The sequence below is a fragment of the Salmo salar genome, chromosome ssa29 (genome assembly GCF_905237065.1).
Source record: "Salmo salar chromosome ssa29, Ssal_v3.1, whole genome shotgun sequence".
In the NCBI taxonomy this organism is placed as follows: domain Eukaryota; kingdom Metazoa; phylum Chordata; class Actinopteri; order Salmoniformes; family Salmonidae; genus Salmo; species Salmo salar.
This window is the reverse complement of record NC_059470.1, coordinates 8,193,253-8,219,520: the sequence shown is the minus strand read 5'-3', so window position 1 is coordinate 8,219,520 and position 26,268 is coordinate 8,193,253. Positions and strand designations below refer to the sequence as shown.

The 26,268-nt window shown below is 43.4% G+C and overlaps 1 protein-coding gene and 1 long non-coding RNA gene across 3 annotated transcripts; one reads left to right on the top strand and one right to left on the bottom strand.

Moving 5' to 3' along the window:
- LOC123731542 (uncharacterized) lies at positions 1-25,831 on the bottom strand. 2 transcript variants are annotated; one of them, XR_006762709.1, is made up of 3 exons: positions 25,668-25,831; positions 19,292-19,416; positions 1-2,544 (listed from the first exon to the last, which is right to left on the bottom strand). It is a non-coding gene; the product is annotated as an uncharacterized lncRNA (long non-coding RNA). The 2 variants fall into 2 exon arrangements; XR_006762708.1 differs by lacking the exon at positions 19,292-19,416.
- Positions 5,387-21,199, top strand: LOC106590083 (enoyl-CoA delta isomerase 2). The gene is made up of 10 exons (XM_014180630.2): positions 5,387-5,627; positions 6,693-6,855; positions 11,258-11,356; positions 12,105-12,287; positions 12,592-12,661; positions 12,958-13,060; positions 13,169-13,289; positions 15,439-15,528; positions 15,753-15,896; positions 20,253-21,199. The coding sequence occupies exons 1-10, from the start codon at positions 5,584-5,586 to the stop codon at positions 20,406-20,408; spliced, it is 1,173 nt and encodes a 390-aa protein (XP_014036105.2). The 5' UTR covers positions 5,387-5,583; the 3' UTR covers positions 20,409-21,199.
- Positions 25,832-26,268: the final 437 nt, after the last annotated feature.

Here is a 26,268-nt window from a genome sequence, read left to right as displayed (position 1 = left end):
TTTAGAACTACTGAATTTATTTAAGCACTACAGAACAACGAGGGACGAAACCCAAACGCTGTTGTGCTCAAAATATATATTCATAAACAAAAAGGCACAGGGCGAACCCAAAGTGCAAAATATAAAGTACTCAGGTAATAGTAGAAGAGATTCCTCTCAGGAAAACAAGTATCATTTACAATGACCGACAAAGACAAATGGCAGAGGGAGTATATATACAGTGAGAGTGGGGATTGGAACCAGGTGTGTGTAATGAGACAATTCCAGGGTAGATGAGTGAAGGGCATTCGGCAGCAGCTAGAAGGCCGGCAATGCCGAACGCCTGAGCTGGACAGGAGGGGGAACAAAAGCAAAGGCTGGTGGGACAGTACAAGGTACCTCCGCAGTTCCTGATTTACCCTTTCCACCTGCCCATTTGATTGGGGACGGTACCCAGAGGTGAGGCTGACCGTGACCCCCAGTCGTTCAATGAAAGGCCTTCCAGACACGGGAGGTGAACTGAGGACCACGGTCAGACGCAATGTCCTCCGGGATCCCGTAGTGCCGGAAGACGTGAGAGAGAACCTCCGCGGTCTGCATGTTGCTTGTGTGTAGTGGAGTACACTAAGATGTGGTCTGTGCACACCACTACACAGTGACCCGACATGTCTCTAAACACCTCATTAATGAATGATTGAAACACCGAGGGTGCATTTGTCAGGCCATAGGGCTTTACCCTGTATTCGTAGTGCCCGGTGCTGAAGGCGATTTTCCATTCAGCCCCCTCTCTGATGCACACCAGGTTGTAGGCACTACGTAAATCCAATTTAGTAAAGTACTTCGCACCATGCATTTGTTTGATCAGAGAGGCAGGGGATAACTGAATTTAACAGTAGCCTTATTCCGTGTCTGGTAATCGATACAGGGGCTAAGACCTCCCTCCTTCTTCACAAAAAATAAGCTGGAGGTGGCCAGAGAGATGGACGGACGGATGAATCCTTGGGCCAGCGCCTCCTGGACGTAGGCCTCCATGGCTTCGGTCTCTGCATGCAAGAGAGGGTAGATAAGCACCCGCGGGAGGGTAGAACCAGACAGTAGGTTGATAGTGCAGTCCCATGGGTGATGTGGGGGCAGGCACATGGCACGAGGCTTTGAAAAGGCTACCTGTATGTCCCGGTACTCCTCCAGGATAGGGATGTGGGTGGCCTGGTCCGGACTTTCCATGGAGGAGGCACAGATTGACACCGAGAGACCCCTCCCTTCACACCCCTGCGACCAACCCAACAACCTCCTCTCTGTCCACGATATGCTGGGGTTATGCAACTGTAGCCAGGGGAAACCTACAACTGCGGGGTGTGCAGGAGAGTCTAAGATGAGGAAAGTGATGCGGTCATGGGAAATGAGAATTGTGCTCTGGCACACCAGTCCTGTTCATAGGGGACGGTTGTCAAGGGACTAGAGGAATGCGTAATGATAAGGCCACTGACCGGTCTAGGAAGTTGCCTGCAGCACCTGAGTGCACTAGGGCAGGACTCAGTGGGCGGCCAGGATAGTCAGGGAAGGTGATAGGGAGGAGGATAGGCTGGATGGACAGAGAGGAGCAAGGCACGTCCATGCCTACCTGGGAAGGTGCAGGAGCGCTCCTCGGCCTTTCGCTTCCTCGCTTGGTTTTACTCCAGAGACAGGTGTTCCAGGGGTGGTCCGACTCACCACAGTAGGAGCAGAGACCCTGTTGACGGCGGCATTGACGTTCCTCAGGGGGAAGGTGTGTCGTGCCTACCTCCATGGGCTCAGTCTCGCTGGAGGTTCCTGGGAGAGACCCGAATCCCCGGGATGGGCAATGACGGGCATGCAGGAGATTTCCCAGGCTGATGGCAATGGCAAATAGCTGGTCCAGCGTGAGGTCCTCAATGCGACAGGCCAGCTCGGTCTGGACGTCCGTCTGTAGCCCGCTGCAGAAAACCGTCAACAGGGCCTGGTCATTCCAGCCAGTGGACGCAGCAACCTTCCGGAAATACAGAGCGTACTCCGACGCTGTCCTGGACCCCTGGCGTAGACGGTGGAGATGCTCACCTCCCTATCGACCCTCTGTAGGGTGGTCTAAGACGGCACGGAAGAGTTGGGTGAAGCGCTCATAGGACTGCACTTCTGGTCCATCCCTCTCCCAGACGGCGTGCGCCAGAGCCCGGCCTGTCAGCACCGAGATCACCAAGGCCACCTTGTCCATCTCGGAGGCTACCCCGGCATGACAGGCCAGATGGAGGTCACACCGCAGGAGAAACCCCTAAATGAGCTAGGGTTCGTCAAACCGCTCCGGGAGGGGCAGGTGGACTTTGCTGATCGGACCGGGTGATGTAGATGGTGGTGGGGTGGCTGGAACATCTGTGGGGAGCTGGGAAGGTGGTGGGTGGTGTAGCTCGCAGTTGGCGTACGGCCCAGAGCACCTCATCCATGGCAGTCACGAGGCACTCCAGGCACGAGTCGTGCTGGTGGAGCTTTGATCCCTCAGCGGAGATGGCGGGATTTCCTGCTGCTTCCTGTTTTCTTGGGTCGGTCATTCTGTCACTGGTTTAGAGAGGAGTAGGCAGGAGGCAGTCATATGTTTAGAACCACTGAACTTATTTATTAAGCACCATAGAACAAAGTGAAATGAAACCCAAATGCTGTTGTGTTCAAATTAAACTCAGCAAAAAAAGAAACGGCCCTTTTTCAGGACCTTGTCTTTCAAATATAATTCCTAAAAATCCAAATAACTTCACAGATCTTCATTGTAAAGGGTTTAAAAACTGTTTCCCATGCTTGTTCAACGAACCATAAACTATTAATGAACATGCACCTGTGGAACGGTCGTTAAGACACTAACAGCTTACAGACGGTAGGCAATTAAGGTCACAGTTATGAAAACTTAGGACACTAAAGAGGCCTTTCTACTGACTCTGAAAGACACCAAAGAAAGATGCCCAGGGTCCCTGCTCATCTGTGTGAATGTGCCTTAGGCATGCTGCAAGGAGGCATGAGGACTGCAGATGTGGCCAGGGCAATAAATTGCAATGTCCGTACTGTGAGAAACCTAAGACAGCGCTACAGAGAGACAGAACGGGCAGCTGATTGTCCTTGCAGTGCAGACCACGTGTAATAACACCTGCACAGAATCGATACATCCGAACATCACACCTGCGGGACAGGTACAGGATGGCAACAACAACTGCCCGAGTTACACCAAGAACCCACAATCCCTCCATCAGTGCTCAGACTGTCCGCAATAGGCTGAGAGAGTCTAGACTGAGGTCTCGTAGGCCTGTTGTAAGGCAGGTCCTTACCAGACAGCACCAGCAACAACGTCGCCTATGGGCACAAACCCACCATCGCTGGACCAGACAGGATTGGCAAAAAGTGCTCTTCACTGACGAGTCGCGGTTTTGTCTCACCAGGGGTGATGGTCGAATTCACGTTTATCATCGAAGGAATGAGCATTATACCGAGGCCTGTACTTTGGAGCGGGATTGATTTGGAGGTGGAGGGTTCATCATGGCCTGGGGAGGTGTATCAAAGCATCATCGGACTGAGGTTGTTGTCAATGCAGGCAATCTCAACGCTGTGCGTTACAGGGAAGACATCCTCCTCCCTTGTTTGTTGCTCTTCCTCCAGGCTCATTCTGACATGACCCTAAAGCATGACAATGCCACCAGCCATACTGCTCATTCTGCGCGTGATTTCCTGCAAGACAGGAATGTCAGTGTTCTACCATGGCCAGCGAAGAGCCCGGATCGCAATCCCATTGAGCATGTCTGGGACCTGTTGGATCGGAGGGTGAGGGCTAGGGCCATTCCCCCCAGAAATGTCCGGGAACTTGCCGGTGCCTTGGTGGAAGAGTGGGGTAACATCTCACAGCAAGAACAGGCAAATCTGGTGCAGTCCATGAGGAGGAGATGCACTGCAGTACTTAATGCAGCTGGTGGCCACATCAGATACTGACTGTTACTTTGGATTTTGACCACCCCCTTTGTTCAGGGACACATTATTCAATTTCTGTTAGTCACATGTCTGTGGAACTTGTTCAGTTTATGTTTCAGTTGTTTAATCTTGTATGTTCATACAAATATTTACATATAAGTTAAGTTTTCTGAAAATTAACGCAGTTGACAGTGAGAGGACGTTTCTTTTTTTGCTGAGTTTATAGCTTCATAAACAAAAAGGCACAGGGTGAACCCAAAGGGACAAATATAAAGTACTCAGTCAATAGTAGGCGAGATTCCTCTCAGGAATACAAGTAACATTTACAATGACCGACAAAGACAAATGGCAGAGGGAGTATATATACAGTGATGGAGTGTGGATTGGAACCAGGTGTGTGTAATGATGACGAGACAAGTTCGGGGTTGATAAGTCAAGGGCGTTTGCCAGCAATAGGTTTGGCAGCAGCCTGAAGGCCGTCGATGCCGAACGCCCTCGCTGGACCGGAGGGGGAGCCAAAGCGAAGTTTGGTGGGACATAGTCTATAGGCTCTATTAGCCTTATAGAAATTGCAGCCCAAATAAATGCTTCACAGAGTTCAAGTAACAGAACCATCTCAACATCAACTGTTCAGGGGAGACTGCGTGAATCCAGCCTTCATGGTCGAACTGCTGCAAAGAAACTACTGCTAAAGGACACCAATAATAAGAAGAGACTTGGTTGGGCCAAGAAATACAAGCAATGGACATTAGACTGGTGGAAATTTGTCCTTTGGTCTGATAAGTCTGCATGTGTGGTTCCCAACATGAAGCATGGAGAAGGATGTGTGATGCTGTTAACACTGTCAGGGATTTATTTAGAATTCAAGGAACTCTTAACCAGCATGGCTACCACATCATTCTGCAACGATACGACATCCCATAGGGTTTGCGTTTAGTGGGACTATCATTTGTTTTTCAACAGGACAATGACCCACACACCTCCAGGCTGTGTAAGGGCTATTTGACCAAGAAGGAGAGTGATGGAGTGCTGCATCAGGTGACCTGGCCTCCACAACCACCCAACCTCAACCCAATTGAGATTGTTTGGGATGAGTTGGACCGCAGAGTGAAGGAAAAGCAGCCAACAAGTGCTCAGTATATGTGGGAACTCCTTCAAGACTATTGGAAAAGCATTCCAGGTGAAGCTGGTTGAGAGAATGCCAAGCGTGTGCAAAGCTGTCATCAAGGCGAAGCGTGGCTACTTTGAAGAATTTGTTTAACACTTTTTGGGGTACTACATGATTCCATATGTGGTATTTCATAGTTTTGATGTCATCACTATTATACTAAAATGTATAAAATAGTAAAAATAAAGAAAAACCTTTGAATGAATAAGTGTGTCCAAACTTTTGACTGGCACTGTATATAACTCCGTGGGGAATGATTTGCGCAAGGCTCCCCTGTCCCCACGGTCATCACCTGAGCAACACGACAACAGCCTGGAACGCACCCTTCATGGAAAGGGTGGTGCAATCCAAATGCCTTAGCCAATGGTGAAGGACAACGAAGGTCAAGGGGAGGGTTCTGTATTGTAAACAGCTAATTCATTTCGCTGGATTGTCTTGAACATCCAAGTTATTGTATTTTGGACTGAAATTACCGAACTGTTATGGCTGTGGCTTTACGCAAAATTTCTCCGTGGCGATTTGTCAGGTAAGATTAGCTATAAAGAATACACTCACTTGCAAGGTTGTTTTACAGTCATTTAATGTAGCCTATGTTGCACGGAGTTGAGGTCAAACCATAGACTGAGTAACAGTAAGTTAGCCTGGCTAACTTCAGTAGATTTTTAGTTTAGCTGTCCTGTATGACGGGAGCTAGCTAGTTTAGCTACCATTATAACAGTAGCCTAATCGTCATTGCGAATAGTTCATATTGTATCTTCACCATGCAGTTTTGGCTGGTTGGCACGAGTCTGTCAAAACTCTGCCTGTATTTAAAAGGTGTTGTGTTCTGCACGAGCTAGGGCTGTCTGTCTTGCTTGGAATTAAGTTTAGCTTGCTATGTTAGCTAAAGTAGCTATCGCTCAGCTGTTCTGGGGTGCTTCCGTATCCCTGACGAAAACATATTTCAGTCAAGAGTGCAGAATAACTGCAGTTATTAAGCAATTTTTACGTCCAAAATACCACAGTCGACTTCATTTACAGCAGCAAATGACAATATAAAAACAGGACGTACATGACCTAACATTCCAACGTATCAGCTACCACGAAAAACACTTGCACGATGACCTGTTGCTAGGATGTGGGGCAAAGGGCATAGCTGGCTGTTGAAAGGCTAGTTACTTAGTTAGCCTTTCAACAGCTAGCTATGCATTTGGCCCCACATCCAGACGTAGCTAGGATCCGTGTCTATCCAAAGACCCACTCTTTGGTGTAACTAGCTACCGTGAATAAAAACCAGAGGAAAGGTCACAACTCATTATTGATGGCCCATCCAATGCAGTCACTACATTGTATCACAAACTGTACTGTAACTCCCAGTACATTATCTTTCGTCCTGATCCTGCTCATATATAATACAACTAATTATGTACAAAGGCCACTGTAGGTGTTTGGATCTAGTTTAATGACCTCAGCCAAGTTCAGTTCAATTGTGCTTGGTTATTTTATAGAAAAAATGTGGCTTATAATATTATTTGGTCTTTGTGGCAGTCGGTAATTGTTTTTGAAACTGTACCACTTATGTCACTAATTTGACCTGAAATCATCTCTTCAGGGCTGTCCAAGTCGCACACATTCCCACTCTGAAGCTGCACATGACTGGTTCTATGATGGGGGCGACGGTGGAGCAATTCAATCATGCCAAGAGTCAGATGGGCACGCTGAAGGAGGACCCTGGCAATGAAGCCAAGCTGAAAATCTATGCTCTCTTCAAACAGGTTAGAGGTCATTGTGCTTTAGTCTTAGCTACATTTACATTTACATTTAAGTCATTTAGCAGACGCTCTTATCCAGAGCGACTTACAAAATAGCTACTTGGCTGTCATGTCTCTGAACATCGAGCAATGTTCCATAAAATATTTTTCAGTAATGAGCAAATTTCAGGTCTGCTGAGTGCAAACTTTTAGTTATGAAACTTCTGTGCAACTTCTAGTGCGCTTTTACTGTGAACACTGAGGCTGTACCCGCTTTAAGTTACAGTTTTAAGTGGTAAAGTAGGCTACTGTGGCTATTTGATAACGTAGGCCTACCATCAAAACCAGTGGATAAAATGCATCCCATAATATTTTAACATGGAAATAGCTGTTCTATCATTCAGCAGCAGCAAATGTGTGGTGTTCAATGTAGGCCTATATTCCATGAGAAAACAACATGCAGGGAGTGACTGAAAATGTTGTCATTTGATGCAAGAAACCACTTTACAAAATAAAATGCATTATTATTCCAATACCCTTTATTACAGAGAATCAGACAAATAATGCTACCCTCTGCCTATTGGCTACTTAGCTTATTCAAGACGGTCTTAAAATACAACACTGGCCCTTTTAAGAAATTAAAAAAAGCTCTTTAGCTGACTAGCTTTTCAGATGGCTAGAAATGCACACATTTTGTGCTCTTATATGAAGCAACCACTCCCCCATTGTTGACTAGAAGTTAGCTATAACTGGGATAATTACTCACTAACTAGCAAAGAATATGAACAAATGTGCACAGGTGGCTACATGTAGCTCTCGCTTTGATCTGAAAACAAGCACATCTACTTGTGATCACTCATGCTGTAAACACAGTCCAGTTCAAAGTGAATGGCACAGATCCATATATGGCAATGTCTATTTGCATATAGGCCTACTGCAGCTCTGATTGCTTATGGCGCACCGGTCTGTGTCGACTACGGGCGTGAGTCATGCCTGTCAATGCAATACAATCTTACTCTGATGTGCTATGCCTACAAGCAAATCTCTTGCACAGGTAGTTTTGCATATTAAGTCTTGCATAGTTCATTTTGTATGTTACATTGAAAGTGGTTAATTTTGCATTGATTCAAGCACAGTTCCCACAGTAGAGCGAAATGTTGATAATGTTAACTAAAGGGGAAAACTCTTGAAGTTCAATCTTTGGTTCTCTGCACTGGCTCATATTTCTTCTGCGTAGCTTAGAGGGAACATTGATCAAGAGTATGATAGATAGAAGGGGTGCTCCTTTTTCTTTTGCTGTGTCAGTTGTATTGAGTAGCATGTTACTGAAGGAAGCTTTGGGCTTATAGCAGCGGGCCAGTAACTGAAGGGTTGGCCATTTTCGAATCTTAGGGTTGCTGGCATCATCTCGGGTGACTCAACTTACTTCAACGGACTCTGTGCGGCTCTTAGGGTGTGTGTGGTCGGGTGTGTGTGTGTGTATGTGTGTGGTCGGGTGCTTGCATGTTTGATGCTGTGTCTGCAAAAATACAAGTTTTCATTGTACAGTACACAACAAATTCTCCAGTGTTAAATCAACACCGAAAGAGGGGGACCATATAGATACTGGAACCAGTGTTACATTAACACACTGCTTAGTGTAAAATCTTATTTGAATATTTCCTAGAGTGCCTTGCCTTTCGAGTGAATTGTAGAGTTTTACATTCTATAGATAGGACTCCTGATATCTCCAGGAGTGATAAGAATCATTTTTTTGTCTTTATCTGTTGTGGTTTAGTACTGTCTTTTTGCTAGCTAGGGCCATCTACTTTAAGTGCTACCTGTCTTCCCAGTTGCCTGCTTAGTGTGTGAACTGCTGACTGATCATAATATGCAGATTCCTGGTTGACGTGTCAACAACATAAATGGCAGGGCAATTTGTGACTTGTTCTGGTAATCAATGGCTGTATTGGAGGAGGAGGGGTTTCACCTCTCCTAAGCAATCAGCAATTAGTTCAGGGATATGTGCTCTCCACCTCGGCTAGGCAATTAGCAATTAGTGTTAGTTCTCCAGTCTCCCCTGGTATCTCAGCCGCGGTTGTGTCAGTGGGGGTTTTGTCGCAAAACTAAGACCGTCGCCGAAACAAGGACAGTTCTGCCGAGTTAGTCGATGAAGGAAAGAGAGGAGGTTCTTCACACCACTTTCTCACTTGAGTATCTTACCTAGTTATTTACAGTTCTAATTTTGCTCTTTTGTAGTTTTTTCTATACCTGTTTGCACCTCCCCATCCCTTGGCTGCAATCCTTCTAATTTAGTGTACCCTGCGTGCACAACCCATGTGGAATTCTGGGTCTCTGGCAGCGTTTGGAATTGCTGATCTGTGGTCAAGAGTTCATGGATCACCCTAGAGAATACTGCTACTCCAGCTGCTCGCTCTTCATCGGACTCTGTTTTCTCTCATAGTCCGAGAGCATCTGGCACAAGTCTACTCATTTCTCTTAAGTGGAGATTTTCTCCTTTCTCCCTCTCTCACCTGTCCATCTCATTTCAATTCCACTGTCACTTTTTGCATCCTATGACTCACTGTCCCCTTTCCTCCGGGCTGGCTTGGCCCTCCCCTCCTCATCCATGGCTGAGTGACTCATTGTGAGCTTACAGAACAGGGGTGTGGGCAGCTGAGTGAAAATGGAAGAAAACTAAACTTCCGGAGGACCTATCATCCTTTCACACTCTCCACTCTACCTTCTCTTCCTCTGTATCCGCTGCTAAAGCCTCTTTCTACCACTCTAAATTTTAAGCTTCTGCATCTAACCCTAAACTCTTTTCCACCTTCTCCAACCCCTCCCTCTCTGCGGACGACTTTGTCAATCACTTTGGTGAAAAAAAAGGTTGACGACATTCGCTACTCATTCACTCAGCCTATTGACACCCAGGTGGCGACACGCAGGGGTTCAAACTGTATAACCCAGTTCCTACATTTTGAATATAAAAATGGATTTTATCAAACAAAACTATGCTACATTTTATCTGACACCCTCAGGATGACAAATCAGAGCAAGATTACTGAATGGAAGTACAGTATTTACCTTCAGAGGTGAATGTATCAAACCAGTTGACGTAAAGTTTTGTTGTGCACTCTCCTCAAACAATGCCATTGTATTTTTTTCACTGTAATAGCTAATGTAAATTGGACAGTGCAGTTAGATTAACAAGAATTTAAGTTTTCTGCCCATATAAGACATGTCTATCTCCTGGGAAATGTTCTTGTTACTTACAACATCATGCTAACCACATTAGCTCACTTTAGGTCAACAGTCCCGGGGGGGGGGGGCACTGATCCTGTAGAGGTTAAAGTAATGATGGACTGCTGTTTCGCTTTGCGTATTTGAGCTGTTCTTGCCATAATATGGAATTGGTTTTTTACCGCCCCTACCTTGTCACAACTGAATGGCTCAAACTCATTAAGAAGGAAAGAAATTCCACAAATTAACTTAACAAGGCACACTTGTTAATTCAAATGCATTCCAGGTGACTCCCTCATGGAGCTTGTTGAGAGAATGCGAAGAGTGTGCAAAGCTGTCTTTAAGGCAAAGGGTGGCTATTTTGAAGAATCTCAAATATAAAAATAAATTTTGATGAACTTTGTTGCTTACTACATGATTCCATGTGTTATTTAATAGTTTTGATAGTTTTGATTTAATAGTCTTCAGTATTATTCTACAATGTAGAAAATAGTAAAAATAAAGAAACCCTGGAATGAGTAGGTGTGTCTAAACGTTTGACTGATACTTCAGTTAGCTTGACTAACCTGGACCCACGCACATTGACTCGGTACCGGTACCTCCTGTATAGTGTATATAGCCTCGTTATTGTTACTTTTTATTTAGCAAATATTTTCTTAACCCTTATTTTTCTTAACTGCATTGTTGGTTAAGGGCTTGTAAGTAAGCATTTCACAGTAAGGTGAAATACCTGTTGTATTCGGCGCATGTGACAAATAACATTTGACTTGGTGAAGTCCATAGGACCGAAAAATTTGTGAACGCAATAACCATGCTTCTGTCACTCACTAACAAATAGTCATGGGTGGTAACTAGAATTCATTTGAAAGGCAGGGCACTGGGAAATAATTGAATAAGGTCTGACATTAAGCAGTGTGTTAATTTAACACTGGTTATAGTGTGTATATGGTCCCACTCTTTCAGTTTTGATTTAACACTGGATAATTTGCTGTGTATGTTTTAATGATTGGAAAGCTATCCAAGGTATCACCCCTGTTTCAGTCTGTTTTCTTCCATCTGATATCTAATGAAAATGACCTAGATTGTTAACCTGTCAGAGTTCATGAAGGAGACAGGACAAGTAAAGTAAGGCCTTAAAGTGTACTGGAGACAACGGCTGTATCTCATTTCAGTATCTCCTCTTCTCTCTTTGGTGTCTTACTAGGCTACTCAGGGACCCTGTAACACCCCAAAGCCAGGGATGCTTGACTTTGTCGGCAAGGCCAAATGGGATGCCTGGAAGTCTCTGGGTTCTGTATCTCAGGTAATCTACATTCCAACATTGCATATACACTGAGTATACAAAACATTATTTTTATTACATAGACTGACCAGGTGAAATCTATGACCCCTTATTGATGTCACTTATGAACTCCACTTCAGTCAGTGTGCATGAAAGGGAGGAGACTGGTTAAATAAGGATTTTTAAGCCTTGAGACAATTGAGATGGATTATGAATGTGTGCCTTTTTCAGAGGGTGACTAGGCAAGAGAAAAGATTTGTCTTTGAACGGGGTATGGTTGTTGGTGCCAGGCGCATCGGTTTATGTCAAGAACTGCAACTCTGCTGGGTTTTTCACCCTCAACAGTTTCCTGTGTGTATCAAGAATGGTCCACCACCCAAAGGACATCCAGCCAACTTGACACAACTGTGGAAAGCATTGGAGTCAACATGGGTCAGCATCCCTGTGGAACTCAGTGTACATAACACCACTGTCATACATCTTTTATTAAGATACCCATTTGTCCATTTTAAGACTATTCTTCCCTAGTTTATTAAAAACAAAAAACACACGACTTGCGAGCAATTTCAAACACAGACAAAAATGATAGTAGTTAAAAAAACAAAACAAATTAGAATCAGCCATTCTTACTGAATGCCACCCAAAGCCAATGAAAGAACACTAAAACCTCAGTTGTCATTACGATGTGGAGATGTGCCATTGTCTTCACACAATGAAATTGACAGACATGAATTAATACACTGTACATCTCCTTTTTCCTTCCTCTCAGGAGGATGCCAGACAGCAGTATGTGGACCTGATCGACTCTCTGCTGGCTGCTGAGGGGCCTGCGGTAGCCGCACAGCCCCCTCGGAGCGCTGCTACCTTTGAGACGCTGCTGGTCTCCACGGAAGACAACATCACCACTATCTGCCTCAACAGGCCACAGAAGAAAAACGCCATCACTGTGGAGGTATTTCAAATGCATTAATTTATTAAGCATTAGTGTCATAGTCTATTTCCCGCCGCCCAACATCAGCGGCAGTCTAAACAGTAGACATATTTTGTAGATGGGTTTCACAGTTGTAAGTACTACATAACAATGTGGAACCATAGAGTATCTAAGGCTAAGTGTTACCGATGTTGTGGTATGATTTTGTGTTTTAATCAATGAAATGCCTTGTCATAGTGAATGATTTACTTACTCTCTATGAGAAGAGCAATTACTAACATCCCAAATATTCTGTTATTTCAATTGTTTCCCTCTTGATATCCAGATGTACAACGAGGTCATCAAGGCTTTGGAGCAAGCTGGCAAAGATGACTCTGTCATTACTGTAATCACAGGTAGAGCCAAATCAACCAATTTCTCCAATGGAAGTTATGAATGCATTATGGAGACCTTAATACAGTTGACAGTATCAGTGATAAAAATATGCACTATTTTGCTGGCCCAGAAATCAAACACTAGGAATAAAGAAAAGCCAGCACACAGTATATTACAGAGTTTATTATGGTGCAGGAAAAAAGCATGTGGGAGCAAGATTTGCCGTGATACAGTAACTTGCACTGCTCCAGTCTTCTCAATTGCTCTACGTGGCTCTCCCTAATTGACGAAAGCTGTTCTTGTTCACCCCCTCAAGGTAGTGGAGACTTCTACTGCAGTGGCAATGACCTGACAAACTTCACCAAAATCCCTGAGGGCGGAATCGAGCAGATGGCAAAGAATGCCGGCGAGTTGCTAAGGTAACGACTTACCCAAGAGGAGCAGGCAAAAGTTTACCTTGAAAGAACCTTTTTCCCAAAGCTGTTGATATCATCTGCTGACAAATCAGTGTGCGTGTGTGTGTGCAGGGAGTTTGTCAAAGCGTTCATCGACTTCCCTAAGCCCCTGATTGCAGTGATCAATGGTCCGGCTGTCGGCGTGTCTGTCACTCTACTGGGCCTGTTCGAGATTGTCTATGCCACGGAGAGGGTAAGGTGCTTTGTCATGTCCACTCATTGCTGGCTAAGAACACATTTATATTGTATCTCTATTAGAGGTTGACCGTTTATGATTTTTAAATAACGATTATTTTGAGGACCAAAAAAGCTGTTTTTTTTTATATATTTGGAAGAAATATATTTATATTTGGAATAAATGACAATTACAACAATACTGAATGAACAATGAACGCTTATTTTAACTTAATACATAAATAAAATCAATTTATATATATATTTGGAAGAAATATATTTATATTTGGAATAAATGACAATTACAACAATACTGAATGAACAATGAACGCTTATTTTAACTTAATACATAAATAAAATCAACTAGTGACCGGAAGGTTGCAAGATCAAATCCCCGAGCTGACAAGGTAAAAATCTGTCGTTCTGCCCCTGAACAAGGCAGTTAACAAACTGTTCCCAGGCCGTCATTGAAAATAAGAATTTGTTCTTAACTGACTTGCTTAGTTAAATAAAGGTTAAAAAAATTAATTCAATTTGGTTTATATAATGCAAAAGCATAGTGTTGGAGAAGTAAAAGTGCAATATATGCCATGTAAAAAAAACTAACATTTAAGTTCCTTGCTCAGAACATGAGAACATATGAAAGCTGGTGGTTCCTTTTAACATGAGTCTTCAATATTCCCAGTTAAGAAGTTTTAGGTTGTAGTTATTATAGGACTATTTCTCTACCATTTGTATTTCATATACCTTTGACTATTGGATGTTCTTAAAGGCACTTTTGGTATTGCCAGCCTAATCTCGGGAGTTGATAGGCTTGAAGTCATAAACAGCGCTGTGCTTCCACCATTGAGCTGCTGTTTGAATGAATGCTTACGAGCCTGCTGCTGCCTACCACCGCTCAGTCAGACTGCTCTATCAAATATCAAATCATATACTTAACTGTAATGTAATAAACACACAGAAATACGAGCCTTTTTGTCATTAATATGGTCAAATCCGGAAACAATCATTTAGAAAACAAAACGTTTATTCTTTCGTGAAATACGGAACCGTTCCGTATTTTATCGAACGGGTGGCAACCCTAAGTTTAAATATTACTATTACATTGCACAACCTTCAATGTTATGTCATAATTATGTAAAATTCTGGCAAATTAATTACGGTCTTTGTTAGGAATAAATGGCCTTTCAACAGTTTGCAACGAGCCAGGCGGCCCAAACTGCTGCATATACCCTGACTCTGCTTGCACTGAACGCAAGAGAAGTGACACAATTTCCCTAGTTATTATTGCCTGCTAACATGAATTTCTTTTAACTACATATGCAGGTTTTAAAAAATTTATTGATTTTAAGAAAGGCATTATTGTTCATTGTTAGGTACATTATTGCAACGATTGCGCTTTTTTGTTAAATCATCACCGGTTTGCGAAGTTGAAGTAGGCTGTGATTCGATGATTATATGCAACGCATAGTTAACCTAGTAATATCATCAACCATGTGTAGTTAACTAGTGATTATGTTAAGATAATAAAAAATAAAAAAAGATTATTAGCTTAATGCTAGCTAGCAACTTACCTTGGCTCCTTGCAGCCACAAGGTCCTTTTGATGCTGCACTCGCGTAACAGGTGGTCAGCCTGCCACGCAGTCTCCTCGTGAATTGCAATGTAATCGGCCATAATCGGCGCCCAAAAAGGCCGATTTAACCGATTGTTATGAACTTGAAATCGGCCCTAATTAATCGGCCATGCCGATCGGTCGACCTCTAATCTCTATACATGTCTGTTAGTTGATAATACAATATTAGCATTGATTTATATCAGGGTTGGGGTCAATTTCAATTCCAGTCAATTCAGAAAGTAAACCCAAATGTTCCTCATTGAAAAGCATTGAAGATAATTGGAATTTCAGTGTACTTGATTTTCCTGGAATTGACCCCAAACCTGGTTTCCAACTACACTCCTGGAGAGATATTGGGTCCCCAGGCTTTTGTTCCTGCCCACCAGCACTAATATACCTGCTAAGCTTGGTCACGATTGTTGTGACCACTAGTGCACTACCCATACCACTATATCCACATTGCCATTCTCCACTTCCATGCTTCACTATACTCTGCAGTAAGAGGGTGGGGGTTTTCCTGCCTAACGTATGCTTCTTCCCCCTCCTGACAGGCTACATTCCACACCCCCTTCAGCCAGCTGGGACAGAGCCCAGAAGGCTGCTCTTCCTACACCTTCCCTAAAATAATGGGCAATGCGAAGGTATGGATGCACAACCTTGTTCTTTTGCTGCAACTGTTGCACTTCATAGAGGGGTATTCTCAGGCAGCTATCTTCTCAGTTTCCCTGTTTCCAACATCAATGCATGATTGATGCAAAAAAGGCAAAGTTTCACATATGGATCAAATATATTCTGTATTGTATTTGATTTGCAATTGGAATTGAATGAAATTACACTAATAGACATTGCCATGCTCTGTGACTAGGCCAGTGAGATGCTGCTGTTCAACAAGAAGCTGACGGCCGTCCAAGCGTGTGCCCAGGGCCTGGTGACCGAGGTCTTCCCTGACAGCAGCTTCCAGACCGAGGTGGCCACCAGACTCAAGGCCTACGCCAAGCTGCCCAGAAATGTGAGTCAAAGCCCCAGTAAATATTGAATGTCAGACGTTTAAAATGTTTGTGCATTTTGTGGAATGTATTCATCAATATTCCTGGAACGTATCAATATTGATGAAAGCTGGTTGTATTTTACAGAACTTCCTTTTGAATGTTCCAGGAATTTTGAATTATGTATTATATTATTGGCCGTAGTTGCGCTTCCGTGGACCGGAGGGCGCCAAATCGTGCAAATTGAAGTTCATTCACATTTTTCAACAAGAGTCCCAGCTGATCTGATGGACAGTGCAGTTGAATATTCAAATCTGTCACTAATATATGATATGGCAGTATATCTAGACCATGATATTACATAATCGCTAACATAAGCAGAGACAATGTTACAGGAAGGCGTCATTAAGTCTGGATGGCAATGATGGCAAGGCTACAATATTTGCACAATTGGCAGGGAGTTACAGACAACTGGGCCATTGTATAATGGTTGAAGATTGTTTTGCTTCAGATCAGTAGAAGAGCTGAGCCTAAAATTGTTTGTCATGCATGCCAAAATAGATTTAATCTCACAGTAAGCCTTTGATTCTGCTTTGTGACAAACTTTGCTGTTGTTTAGGGTGTATCATTCCCTTATTATTGTTACTATTGGGCGAGGCATAACCAATACACAGTGTAAATGTGTACAAATAATTCATAAAGTCGCAGGTTTGATACCCTCATTGCATGCAAAAATAAACAAATTAAAAAAGATCAGATTTTTTTTTCTTCGGACCACTTATCCCGGGGGCTGAAGGTCCTGTAGCTTCTCTACTTACGCACCGTCTCTGCTCTACTCGTAGAGAACAGGCTACTCGAGTGAATGGTGCTTGTTTAATAAAGTTCGATCAAAACTGAGTCAATGTCTGCAAGATCACATTATGATAGTATTGCACATACTGTAATTTCCGGACTATTAAGCGCACCTGAATATAAGCCGCACCCACTGAATTAATTTTTTTTTTTTTTTAACATAAATAAGCCGCACATGTCTATAAGCCGCAGGTGCCTACCGGTACATTGAAACAAATGAACTTTACACAGGCTTTAACGAAGCACGGCTTGTAACAAAAATAAATGGGCTTTAACGAAGCACGGCTTGTAACAAAAATAAATAGGCTTTAATGAAACACGGCTTGTAATAAAAAATCAGCAGTAAACAGTAGCCTACCAAGAGTCATTGGTCGCTATCTTCCTCCTCCTGTGCACTGAAACCACTGAAGTCATCTCCTTCGGTGTCGGAGTTGAATAGCCTCAGAATTGCTTCATCCGATATTGGATCGTTTTCATTGTCGCTCTCGTCACTTTCATCCGGAGACAAATCCCCCGCTGAGCCCTCTTCAACACGCAGCAGTCCAGCCTTTCAAAACCCGTTGATGATAGTGTATTTTTTGACAATGCTCCACGCTTTCAGGACCCACAAATTTGAAAGCGGGAAAAATCCATATATTAGCCGCGTCATTGTTTAAGCCGCGAAGTTCAAAGCGTGGGAAAAAAGTTGTGGCTTATAGTCCGGAATTTACGGTAACTGAAAATAATAGCATAGTATGATGGTGTTTGTCTTACAGTAACATCTAATTTCTTAGATTTTAGGATGATTTAGCAAATGGTCGCATTTCTTTCATGCAGCCACAACTCAACAGCGTGCGCCACTAGGCAAAATACAGTTGAAGTCGGAAGTTTACCTACACTTAGGTTGAAGTCATTAACTCGTTTTTCAACCACTCCACACATTTCTTGTTAACAAACTGTAGTTTTGGCAAGTCGGTTAGGACATTTACTTTGTGCCTGACACAAGTAATTTCTCCAACAGTTGTTTAAAGACAGATTATTTCACTTATAATTTACTGCATCACAATTCCAGTGGGTCCGAAGTTTACATGCATTAAGTTGACTGTGCCTTTAAACCGCTTGGAAAATTCCAGAAAATTATGTCATGGCTTTAGAAGCTTCTGTTAGGCTAATTGACATCATTTGAGTCAATTGGAGGTGTACCTGTGGATGTATTTCAAGGCCTACCTTAAAATTCAGTGCCTCTTTGCTTGACATAAAAAGAAATCAGCCAAGACCTCAGGAAAGGAATTGTAGACCTCCACAAGTCTGGTTCATCCTTGGGAGCAATTTCCAAATGCCTGAAGGTACCACGTTCATCTGTACAAACACCGTGGGACCACGCAGACGTTATACCGCTCAGGAAGGAGACTGTTCCGTCTCCTAGAGATGAACGTACTTTGGTGCGAAAAGTGCAAATCAATCCCAGAACAGCAGCAAAGGACCTTGTGAAGATGCTGAAGTAAACCGGTACAAAAGTGTCTATATCCACAGTAAAACGAGTCCTATATCGACATAACCTGAAGGGCCGCTCAGCAAGGAAGAAGGCACTGCTCCAAATCCGCCATAAAAAAGCCAGACTACAGTTTGCAACTGCACATGGGGACAAAGATCGTACTTTTTGGAGAAATGTCCTCTGGTCTGATGCAACAAAAAATAGAACTGTTTGGCCATAATGACCATCGTTATGTTTGGAGGAAAAAGGGGGAGGCTTGCAAGCCAAAGAACACCATCCCAACTGTGAAGCACGGGGCTGGCTGCATCATATTGTGGGGGTGCTTTTCTGCAGGAGGGACTGGTGCACTTCACAAAATACATGGCATCATGAGGCAGGAAAATTATGTGGATATATTGAAGCAACATCTCAAGACATCAGTCAGGAAGTTAAAGCTTGGTCGCAAATGAGTCTTACAAATGGACAATGACCCCAAGCATACTTCCAAATTTGTGGCAAAATGGCTTAAGGACAACAAAGTCAAGGTATTGTAGTGGCCATCAAAGCCCTGACCTCAATCCTATAGAAAATTTGTGGGCAGAACTGAAAAAGCGTGTGCGAGAAAGGAGGCCTACAAACTTGACTCCATTACACCAGATCTGTCAGGAGGAATGGGCCAAAATTCACCCAACTTATTGTGGGAAGCTTGTGGAAGGCTACCTGAAACATTTGACCCAAGTTAAACAATTTAAAGGCAATGCTACCAAACACTGAGTGTATGTAAACTTCTTACCCACTGGAAATGTGTTGAAATAAAAGCTGAAATAAATCATTCTCTCTACTATTATTCTGACATTTCACATTCTTAAAATGAAGTGGAGCTCCTAACTGACATAACAGGGCATTCTTACTAGGGTTAAATGTCAGGAATTGTGAAACTGAGTTTAAATGTATTTGGCTAAGGTGTATGTAAACTTCCGACTTCAACTGTGTGCTTTGATTGAAATAAAAACACAGGTAAGCTACAGTTACTACCACCATCGTCTGTAAAATTGGCTACATAATTCATAACTGTATATGACTAAGATCTAAACACATTCCCATGAAACTCACCCTCAAAGACAGAGCTACTCTTCCTCCCGCGGAAGGCCCCCCCACTCCAAGAGCTCTCCATTCCAACCTCGCCGCAGTGTCCCCATCCCAGATTGCAAAGAACATTGGCGTGACCCTGTCGTTCTCTGCAAACATAAAGCAGTGACTCTACAACATCCGTAAATTACAACCTTTTTTCACACAGGAAGTGGCACTCGTCCTAATGTCTTGTCCAGTTTAGACTACTGTAATTCACTTTTGGCTGGGCTCCCCGCTTGTGCCGTCTAACCCCTGCAACTTATCCAGAACGACGCAGCCCGCCTGGTGTTCAACCTTCCCAAATTTTCCCATGTCACCCCGCTCCTCTGCGCACTCCACTGGCTTCCAGCCGAAGCTCGCGTCCACTAAGACCATGGTGCTTACTTACGGAGCAGTAAGGGGAACTGCCACTCCATACTTTCGGGCTATGCGCAAAACACTACACGCCAACCCGTGCACTCCGTGCTGCCACCCCTGGTCTCTTGACCATCCCAGTCAAAGCTCAGCCGAAGTGCTTATCAAGACTGATGTGGTTGTCTCACCTAGCCATCTTAAGATGAATGCACTAACTGTAAGACACTCTGGATAACAGCTTCTGCTAAATGATTTAATGTACATGTAAAGTGAGATCAAATGGTTGTCATGCAGATGCTGCATGGACGTTTCACCAGTAAAACTTGAATTACAATTCACGATTTGAAAGTGAGAAATGTGAAGGGAGGGTGACCGTAACACTTTGTGCATAAAGTGGAGGTAAAGAAACACATGTAGAATATTATACAGATCTTTCTAGGGTGTCCGGGGGGGGCAGAACGGGGCGGTTACCTACGGATCCGCATGAAACCAAAGGCACATTTCTGCATTTTGTATGGACAGTAAAGTTTTTCTAATCCTATCTATTTGACCTCTACTTTCTTCCCATGGCTGTTCCCTGGCTGTCCAGTCCCTAGCCCTGTCCAAGCAACTAATCCGTGGGACAGAGAAGGAACGTCTCCACACTGTCAACGACCAGGAGGTGGAGCGCTTGGTGGAGCGCTGGCTCTCAGACGAGTGCATGCAAGCCATCATGAGCTTCTTCCAGGCTAAGGCTAAGCTGTGAGGAGATCCACCCCCCCAGAGACCCACAGACAGAGCGCCTACCCAGAGTCATGCTCATTAGGTATCAAGCGGGGGAAAAAATGGACCGAAACACGCTCATTTACGTTTTCCATTGTAAAACATTTGAAAATGTATTGTGTTATGTGCCCTAATGAGCATGACCCACACCAACCTGTACCCTCCCCCCCCTTTCCCTCTCCTAGTACAGCTCCAGCCTAGATTCACTAACCTGTAAGAAGAGATGTCAATGGGATAAAGCCTGTAACCATGCTGAGCTGATGCCTTTTTTCCCCTTCAATTTTATCAGATGGTTTTGTAAATTAATTGTAATATTAGTATTATTATTGTACTGCATGAACACCCAACATCCCGTTCTGTAGATTTAACTGTTGATCTTGATTGTTTTGCAATTAACATATCTGGGCATTCCATGTTTTGAAACACCAGTGAAGTTAACTGCCAAAATAAAGGAAACGCCATCATAAAGTGCCTTAATAGGGCGTAGGGTCACTAACTCAGGAACCACACCTGTGTGGAAGCACCTGCTTTCAATATACTTTGTATCCCTCATTTATGCAAGTGTTTCCATTATTTTGGCAGTTACCATATGGTAAATTGAAGGTGAGTAGTGCCTTACAGTCCAAAAAACTGAGCTGAGCGAAGAGGATTGTGTTTTGCACTGTCCAATGGTCATTTATATGCACTCAAAAGTATTCTTGGAGATGGCATCATTGTTTCACACATCTATATCTGTTTGATTACAGTAATAAATACATTTTGGAGCAAAACAAATGTCAATGTGTCTTTGTCAAACTTATTTTACAAAAGGATGATTGATGGTGAAGGGTTGTAGTATAGTTCTGCCATTTCACTTAGTATCCTGTAGAGGGAGTACTGCACCAAAAAAAACAGCTGCAACAGCTCTGCAGCCTTCATCCCAGCAATTTTTAGATTGTTCATCTTACAAATGAAAAGGGACAAAGGATGATTAGTTGCTAATTGTATACATAACATTTTGGTTTGAATGTAAGTATACTTAAATTATATAATATTAATACGTGTCTTATCTCATGAAACCTGTATTCTTTTGCTCATGGGTATGGGGAGGTGTGCCCCTGTGTCCAATGAGCTGAATTCAGGACAGTATATCTGTTCATTTGGAGTGGCCTCTTTTGGCCCAAGGGCTCCCCAGAGGCACATTACAGTACTACTTCTATTCACACCATCTGCACTAGGTGACATAGGTCCTCTATCCATTGGATAAGGTTTGACACGCCAACGCAGTAGATCTCAAGGCATGAATGATGAGTTAATTTTCCTCTTGCATGATGTTTCAGACCAACACAACTGGGACGAGGGAAATATATTATCACGTCATCCACTGATGGGCCCCCACACTGGGCTGTCACTAACCCACTTAGGGGCCCTGCTTTGCATGTTACACCTGGTTTGCTTAACCTTTCCCTGACCGATAGCAGCTAGGCCTACATAACTTGTTTTTGCCAAGCAAAACACTTGTAGCGATAAAGTGGTCCCCAAAGGTTACCTTTCCAATCTGTGGGCTGAACATTCAAATGGCTGTGAATGGATATGGAACGTGATAGGTTGCATGAAACACTAGTATAACATAGGCCTACAGTTTGAATTACGACATACTAGACTCTTGGGTATTTAGAATAGTGTAAATTCAAACAAGGATAGCTGTAAGGTTGTACCACACTACCACCTTTCGCCAGTTGCTTTGATTGGTGTTAAAGACAAAGAATGATGTTGACTCATTTGATTATATTCAAACGTCGTCAGCACTGAACAAACCTAGCAAGGAGATTAGAAATCCTACAGAGAACTGACATTGAGGAAGCAATGAAGTTGAGTAGATATATAGAATAGCCTAGATATAGCCAGGGAAAGAACATTTGCAGTGATATGTTTTCACTGTCACCGGCCGTGATGCGGCACACAGCTCTTGGAGGTCATTAGCAGTACGTGAGCGTTGTCACTGAAAGGCAATTGTTGAAACACCAGTCTCCTTTGTTCAGGGAAATAACCACTCTTTATCTCCCAACTTTCCTCTCCGGGCACTGAGCGCCCCTTCACGGTTAGGCTACGCTTCACCTACCCCCCTCTCAGACGCTCCATCCAACCAAATGTTGGCATTTCCAGAAGTGGCTGGGCAATAACGCTGATAATGTTCCCCTGACGCCACAGTGCGAGGCCCGCACCCACTAAATTTTGAATGGTGCTCTTGGTGCTGCAACCCAGGCCAGTGTCCCCAAGGACAGGGGGATGGGAAGGATTATACCAGTATGAGATTTTTTGGGAAAAAAGTGAGGGAGAGTTAAAAGCTAGACGGCAGCTCCCTTGTCGTTGAATCATCTGTGTTTCAGTGGGTACGGCATAATGGACTGTTGTGGTTTTGTGGTAGAATGTGCAAGGCGACCATCGGGCCCCTACGGATCTACAACTGCTGTGAGACGAAGTCGCATCGTAAAGACATCCGACTGTGTCATGTTAATTTTGAGTCACAATAATTATTTAAAATCAGAAAAAGCACATTTCTTATTCAGGACAGTTATTCTACAATGTGGAGTGGAGGCCTCTAAAACCAGTTTCTATTTTCTTTTACATGATGGCATAACAAAATAGCTCTATGATGGAATGAGGCAGATTATTTATCTTTGGTGGCCTGATTTAAACATTCCAGCGTGATAGACACAAGATCAACATCATAAACTCAAGACTTGTAGGCACAACATACTGTATACGTAATGTAACACTCTCCCATATTACATAAAACTACAGCAAAATCTCTAACCCCCTTTCCCTCTAAAACTGAAAACAGATCACTCGCAATAAAAGAGGCCATCCTAGTCATCTGTAATTAGAGTATATGATGGAATTTACAGACTTGCTTTTCCTGTGTGGCTTGGTTGGTAGAACATGGCTCTTGCAACGCCAGGGTTCTGGGTTCGATTCCCATGGGGGACCAGTACGACAATGTATAGCACTCACTACTGTAAGTCGCTCTGGATAAGAGCATCTGCTAAATTATTAAAATGTCAACAATTGATACTTCCATTGAAAACTAGTTATTGATTAGCTCAGATATGAATTGGCATCTTTCTCATCTACAGTGTTATCGGAACTACAATTTACCTGTCTATCTTAATAAAATGCCTGACATATGATGCGTTAGCGGTATTATTCATGTGACATTTGGAATGTGAACAACCAGATGTGGCCATTAATTTAAGATGTCAGTAATGCGTTGGAAAAGTTGTGTATTTTCGACTGTAGGCCTGCCTATATGGGGCCACTGCATAGAAGCTGAACCCAAGCCCAGACAGACTTCTCCATCCTCTCCCACTCCACTCTGAGTTTGACAGACGGCAGCTAAGCATGGTCTTTCACACTGCTGATGAATGAGCCCTCCCCAACAGGGACTGGCAATCAAGCCTCTGTCTAGTATTACCAGTGATACTAGAGGCACAGCCATGGGGAGGAAGTCAAACAGATACAAATAGAGAGAGGCTAGTGCATCCATGGACCCTGCGAGAGTGAGGGGGGTGGAAATAGTTGTCAGACATCTGGGAGAGCTGCTCTGCTCTTACAGGTGCACAAGATTATTTGCTAACAGGTCGTTTGCAAATGGCATGACACTCGGAAGGAACATATTCACTTTTGTCGCTGACAAGGTAATTAGCCAATTGGTGTCTTGATTGGCTGGCAATTTCAGACACTTGCTATTCAGCCTAAATCAGGGAGAGTATAGTTCATTCTTATTACAAGGCAAAGATGAACACAAACAACACATGCTAACGTTTTTCTTTTTTTTTTAGGAATATACTGCTTTGTGCCTTGGTCCGCTTCAAATTAGTATTCAGAGTGCCTTGGAGACACACTACATAATATGGTAACATAAAGTTGTCTTCCTCATGAAAGGTCTGGTCTGTTTTTTCCCCGAAGAACAATGATTCCACAGGCACTATAATGGGAGAGAGCCAGACCTGTCAAGGTGTACTTCAGTTCCTACTCATCACGTCCTTCCTGTGTTACATGCCGACTGCAGAGTAGGGATACATCGAACCAACATGTTTTATTCCTTTCCTCCTTAAATATTGTCCCCATATCCCATGTACATTTAGTGTGGTATTATCCATAATGTGTACTTGGTGAGTCACATATTTCACCATTACTGTGCATGCAGTTCCTCCATGTCCAGTAAAAAAGGATTCAGAATGTATCCTTTTGCTAATCCAAGGAGAACCTCCAAAGGTCATAAATAATGTGTCCTAGTGACTCTGTGATTTAAACGTACACTAGGGTTATAGCTGGGATCCACCTGGTCTTTAGGTCTCCTGGTAGACTCATCTCGCTCCATTTACCTCATTCATTGTCAGTGTGTTAAGTAGGTGTCTTTGAGTGCTCGGATACAAGCATTCAACGTACCCTACATACGCTGAAGCGTCCCACATGTGACACTTTGTTTATAGGGCGCGAGGAGATAAGGCCCGTGGACATTCACTATGTGGAAGGGGGAGCGAGGGGGCTGTGGGATTTTAGGAGTGAGAGAAAGGGAAGAGAGAGGAAGGCCCATGTCAGCTGGAGTGGTAGACTGAAGGGTCCCGGGACGCCCCTGCCACGAGATGAGTGATGTTCCCCAGGGGATATTGCCTGTCTGACCCCAAGCAAGGCCAGCCTAAGCTGGGAGTCCTGAGTTAACATTTAGGTGGTGGTGGTGGTGGGAGAAATGATGGGCCTCCAGAGGCTTCAATTAGGATAAGAGGGAAGAAGAGGGGAAGAACGGAGGATAATATGAGAGTGCCCCGGCCCCTCTCACACGAGGACCATAGCCGTCTAACAGGAAGCCCTTGGCGTGAAATGTTCATTATCTCACGAGTGCACTTTGGGGGCTCGGGAAATCGCACAGGCATGGGCTGCTGTCGTATAGTAAAAAAGAAAAGATTCACACTCCCAACTTCTCAAAGGAAGGAACCAATGATGAAAAAGGGGGTGGATGTTTTGCTCCACCTTGTGTATGCTGCCTGCTACCTAGACTTCCCTTTCATTTCTAATTATAAAAGGCATTTGATTGAGTTGACTATGATAACATAGATATCACTGAAGGACTATTCACCTAAGGAGAGTTCAGCGAACTGAAATGGGATCAGGATTACATTTTAGGCATGAAAAACAGTTTAGTGGTTTGTCTTATGGATGTTGCGGCTCAACACTCAAACAGCAATCCCAAGTTAAGTACCTTATTAAGAGATGCTGAGAAGATGAGAGGGTTGGACCTGTTGGGGTTGGGAGGTTTCACCAGGTCACTGGATAATCTGTGGGTTTTCAGTATACAATATCTGCATAATGAACCCGGATGTTCAATGGCTCTGAGCAATGACCTCACTGGACTGTTACAGGGAAAGGTTTAAAGTGCCCCAGTGGGCAAAACTGGTTGTAATGACACCATTGTGATGTCTTTTATGACATCATAGTCAGGTTTGCAAAGTTAGTGTTTTAGATGTTTCTGGATAGCTTTGGATAAAATGCTTTCATTTGAATATAAACTGTTGTCTCTGTTTGGGTCAGTTAGATTTGCACTGTACTTTTAAGACTTGAGTTTTACTATCATGTCTTGTCAGGTTTTGACTATGTTATTATAAATAAGAAGTGAGTTTTTGTAGAGAATTAACGTACTGTAGCAGGTTTAGTAAAAGGGTTAGGTTTAGGGTTGCTAAAATGTAAAAAATTCTCCCTGAAGCGAGTCGAACATGCAACTTCATTACATTTAAGTCATTTAAATGTTAAATTTACATTTATCATTACCATACCTGTATACCATCTAGCCACAACCGTCTCAC

Coding starts and splice junctions, on each gene's coding strand:
- LOC106590083 (XM_014180630.2), top strand. CDS start 5,584: ATGGCTGTGGCTTTACGCAAAATTTCTCCGTGGCGATTTGTCAG. Junction 12,288..12,591: donor AAAACGCCATCACTGTGGAG/GTATTTCAAATG, acceptor CTTGATATCCAG/ATGTACAACGAGGTCATCAA. Junction 15,897..20,252: donor ACGCCAAGCTGCCCAGAAAT/GTGAGTCAAAGC, acceptor CTGGCTGTCCAG/TCCCTAGCCCTGTCCAAGCA.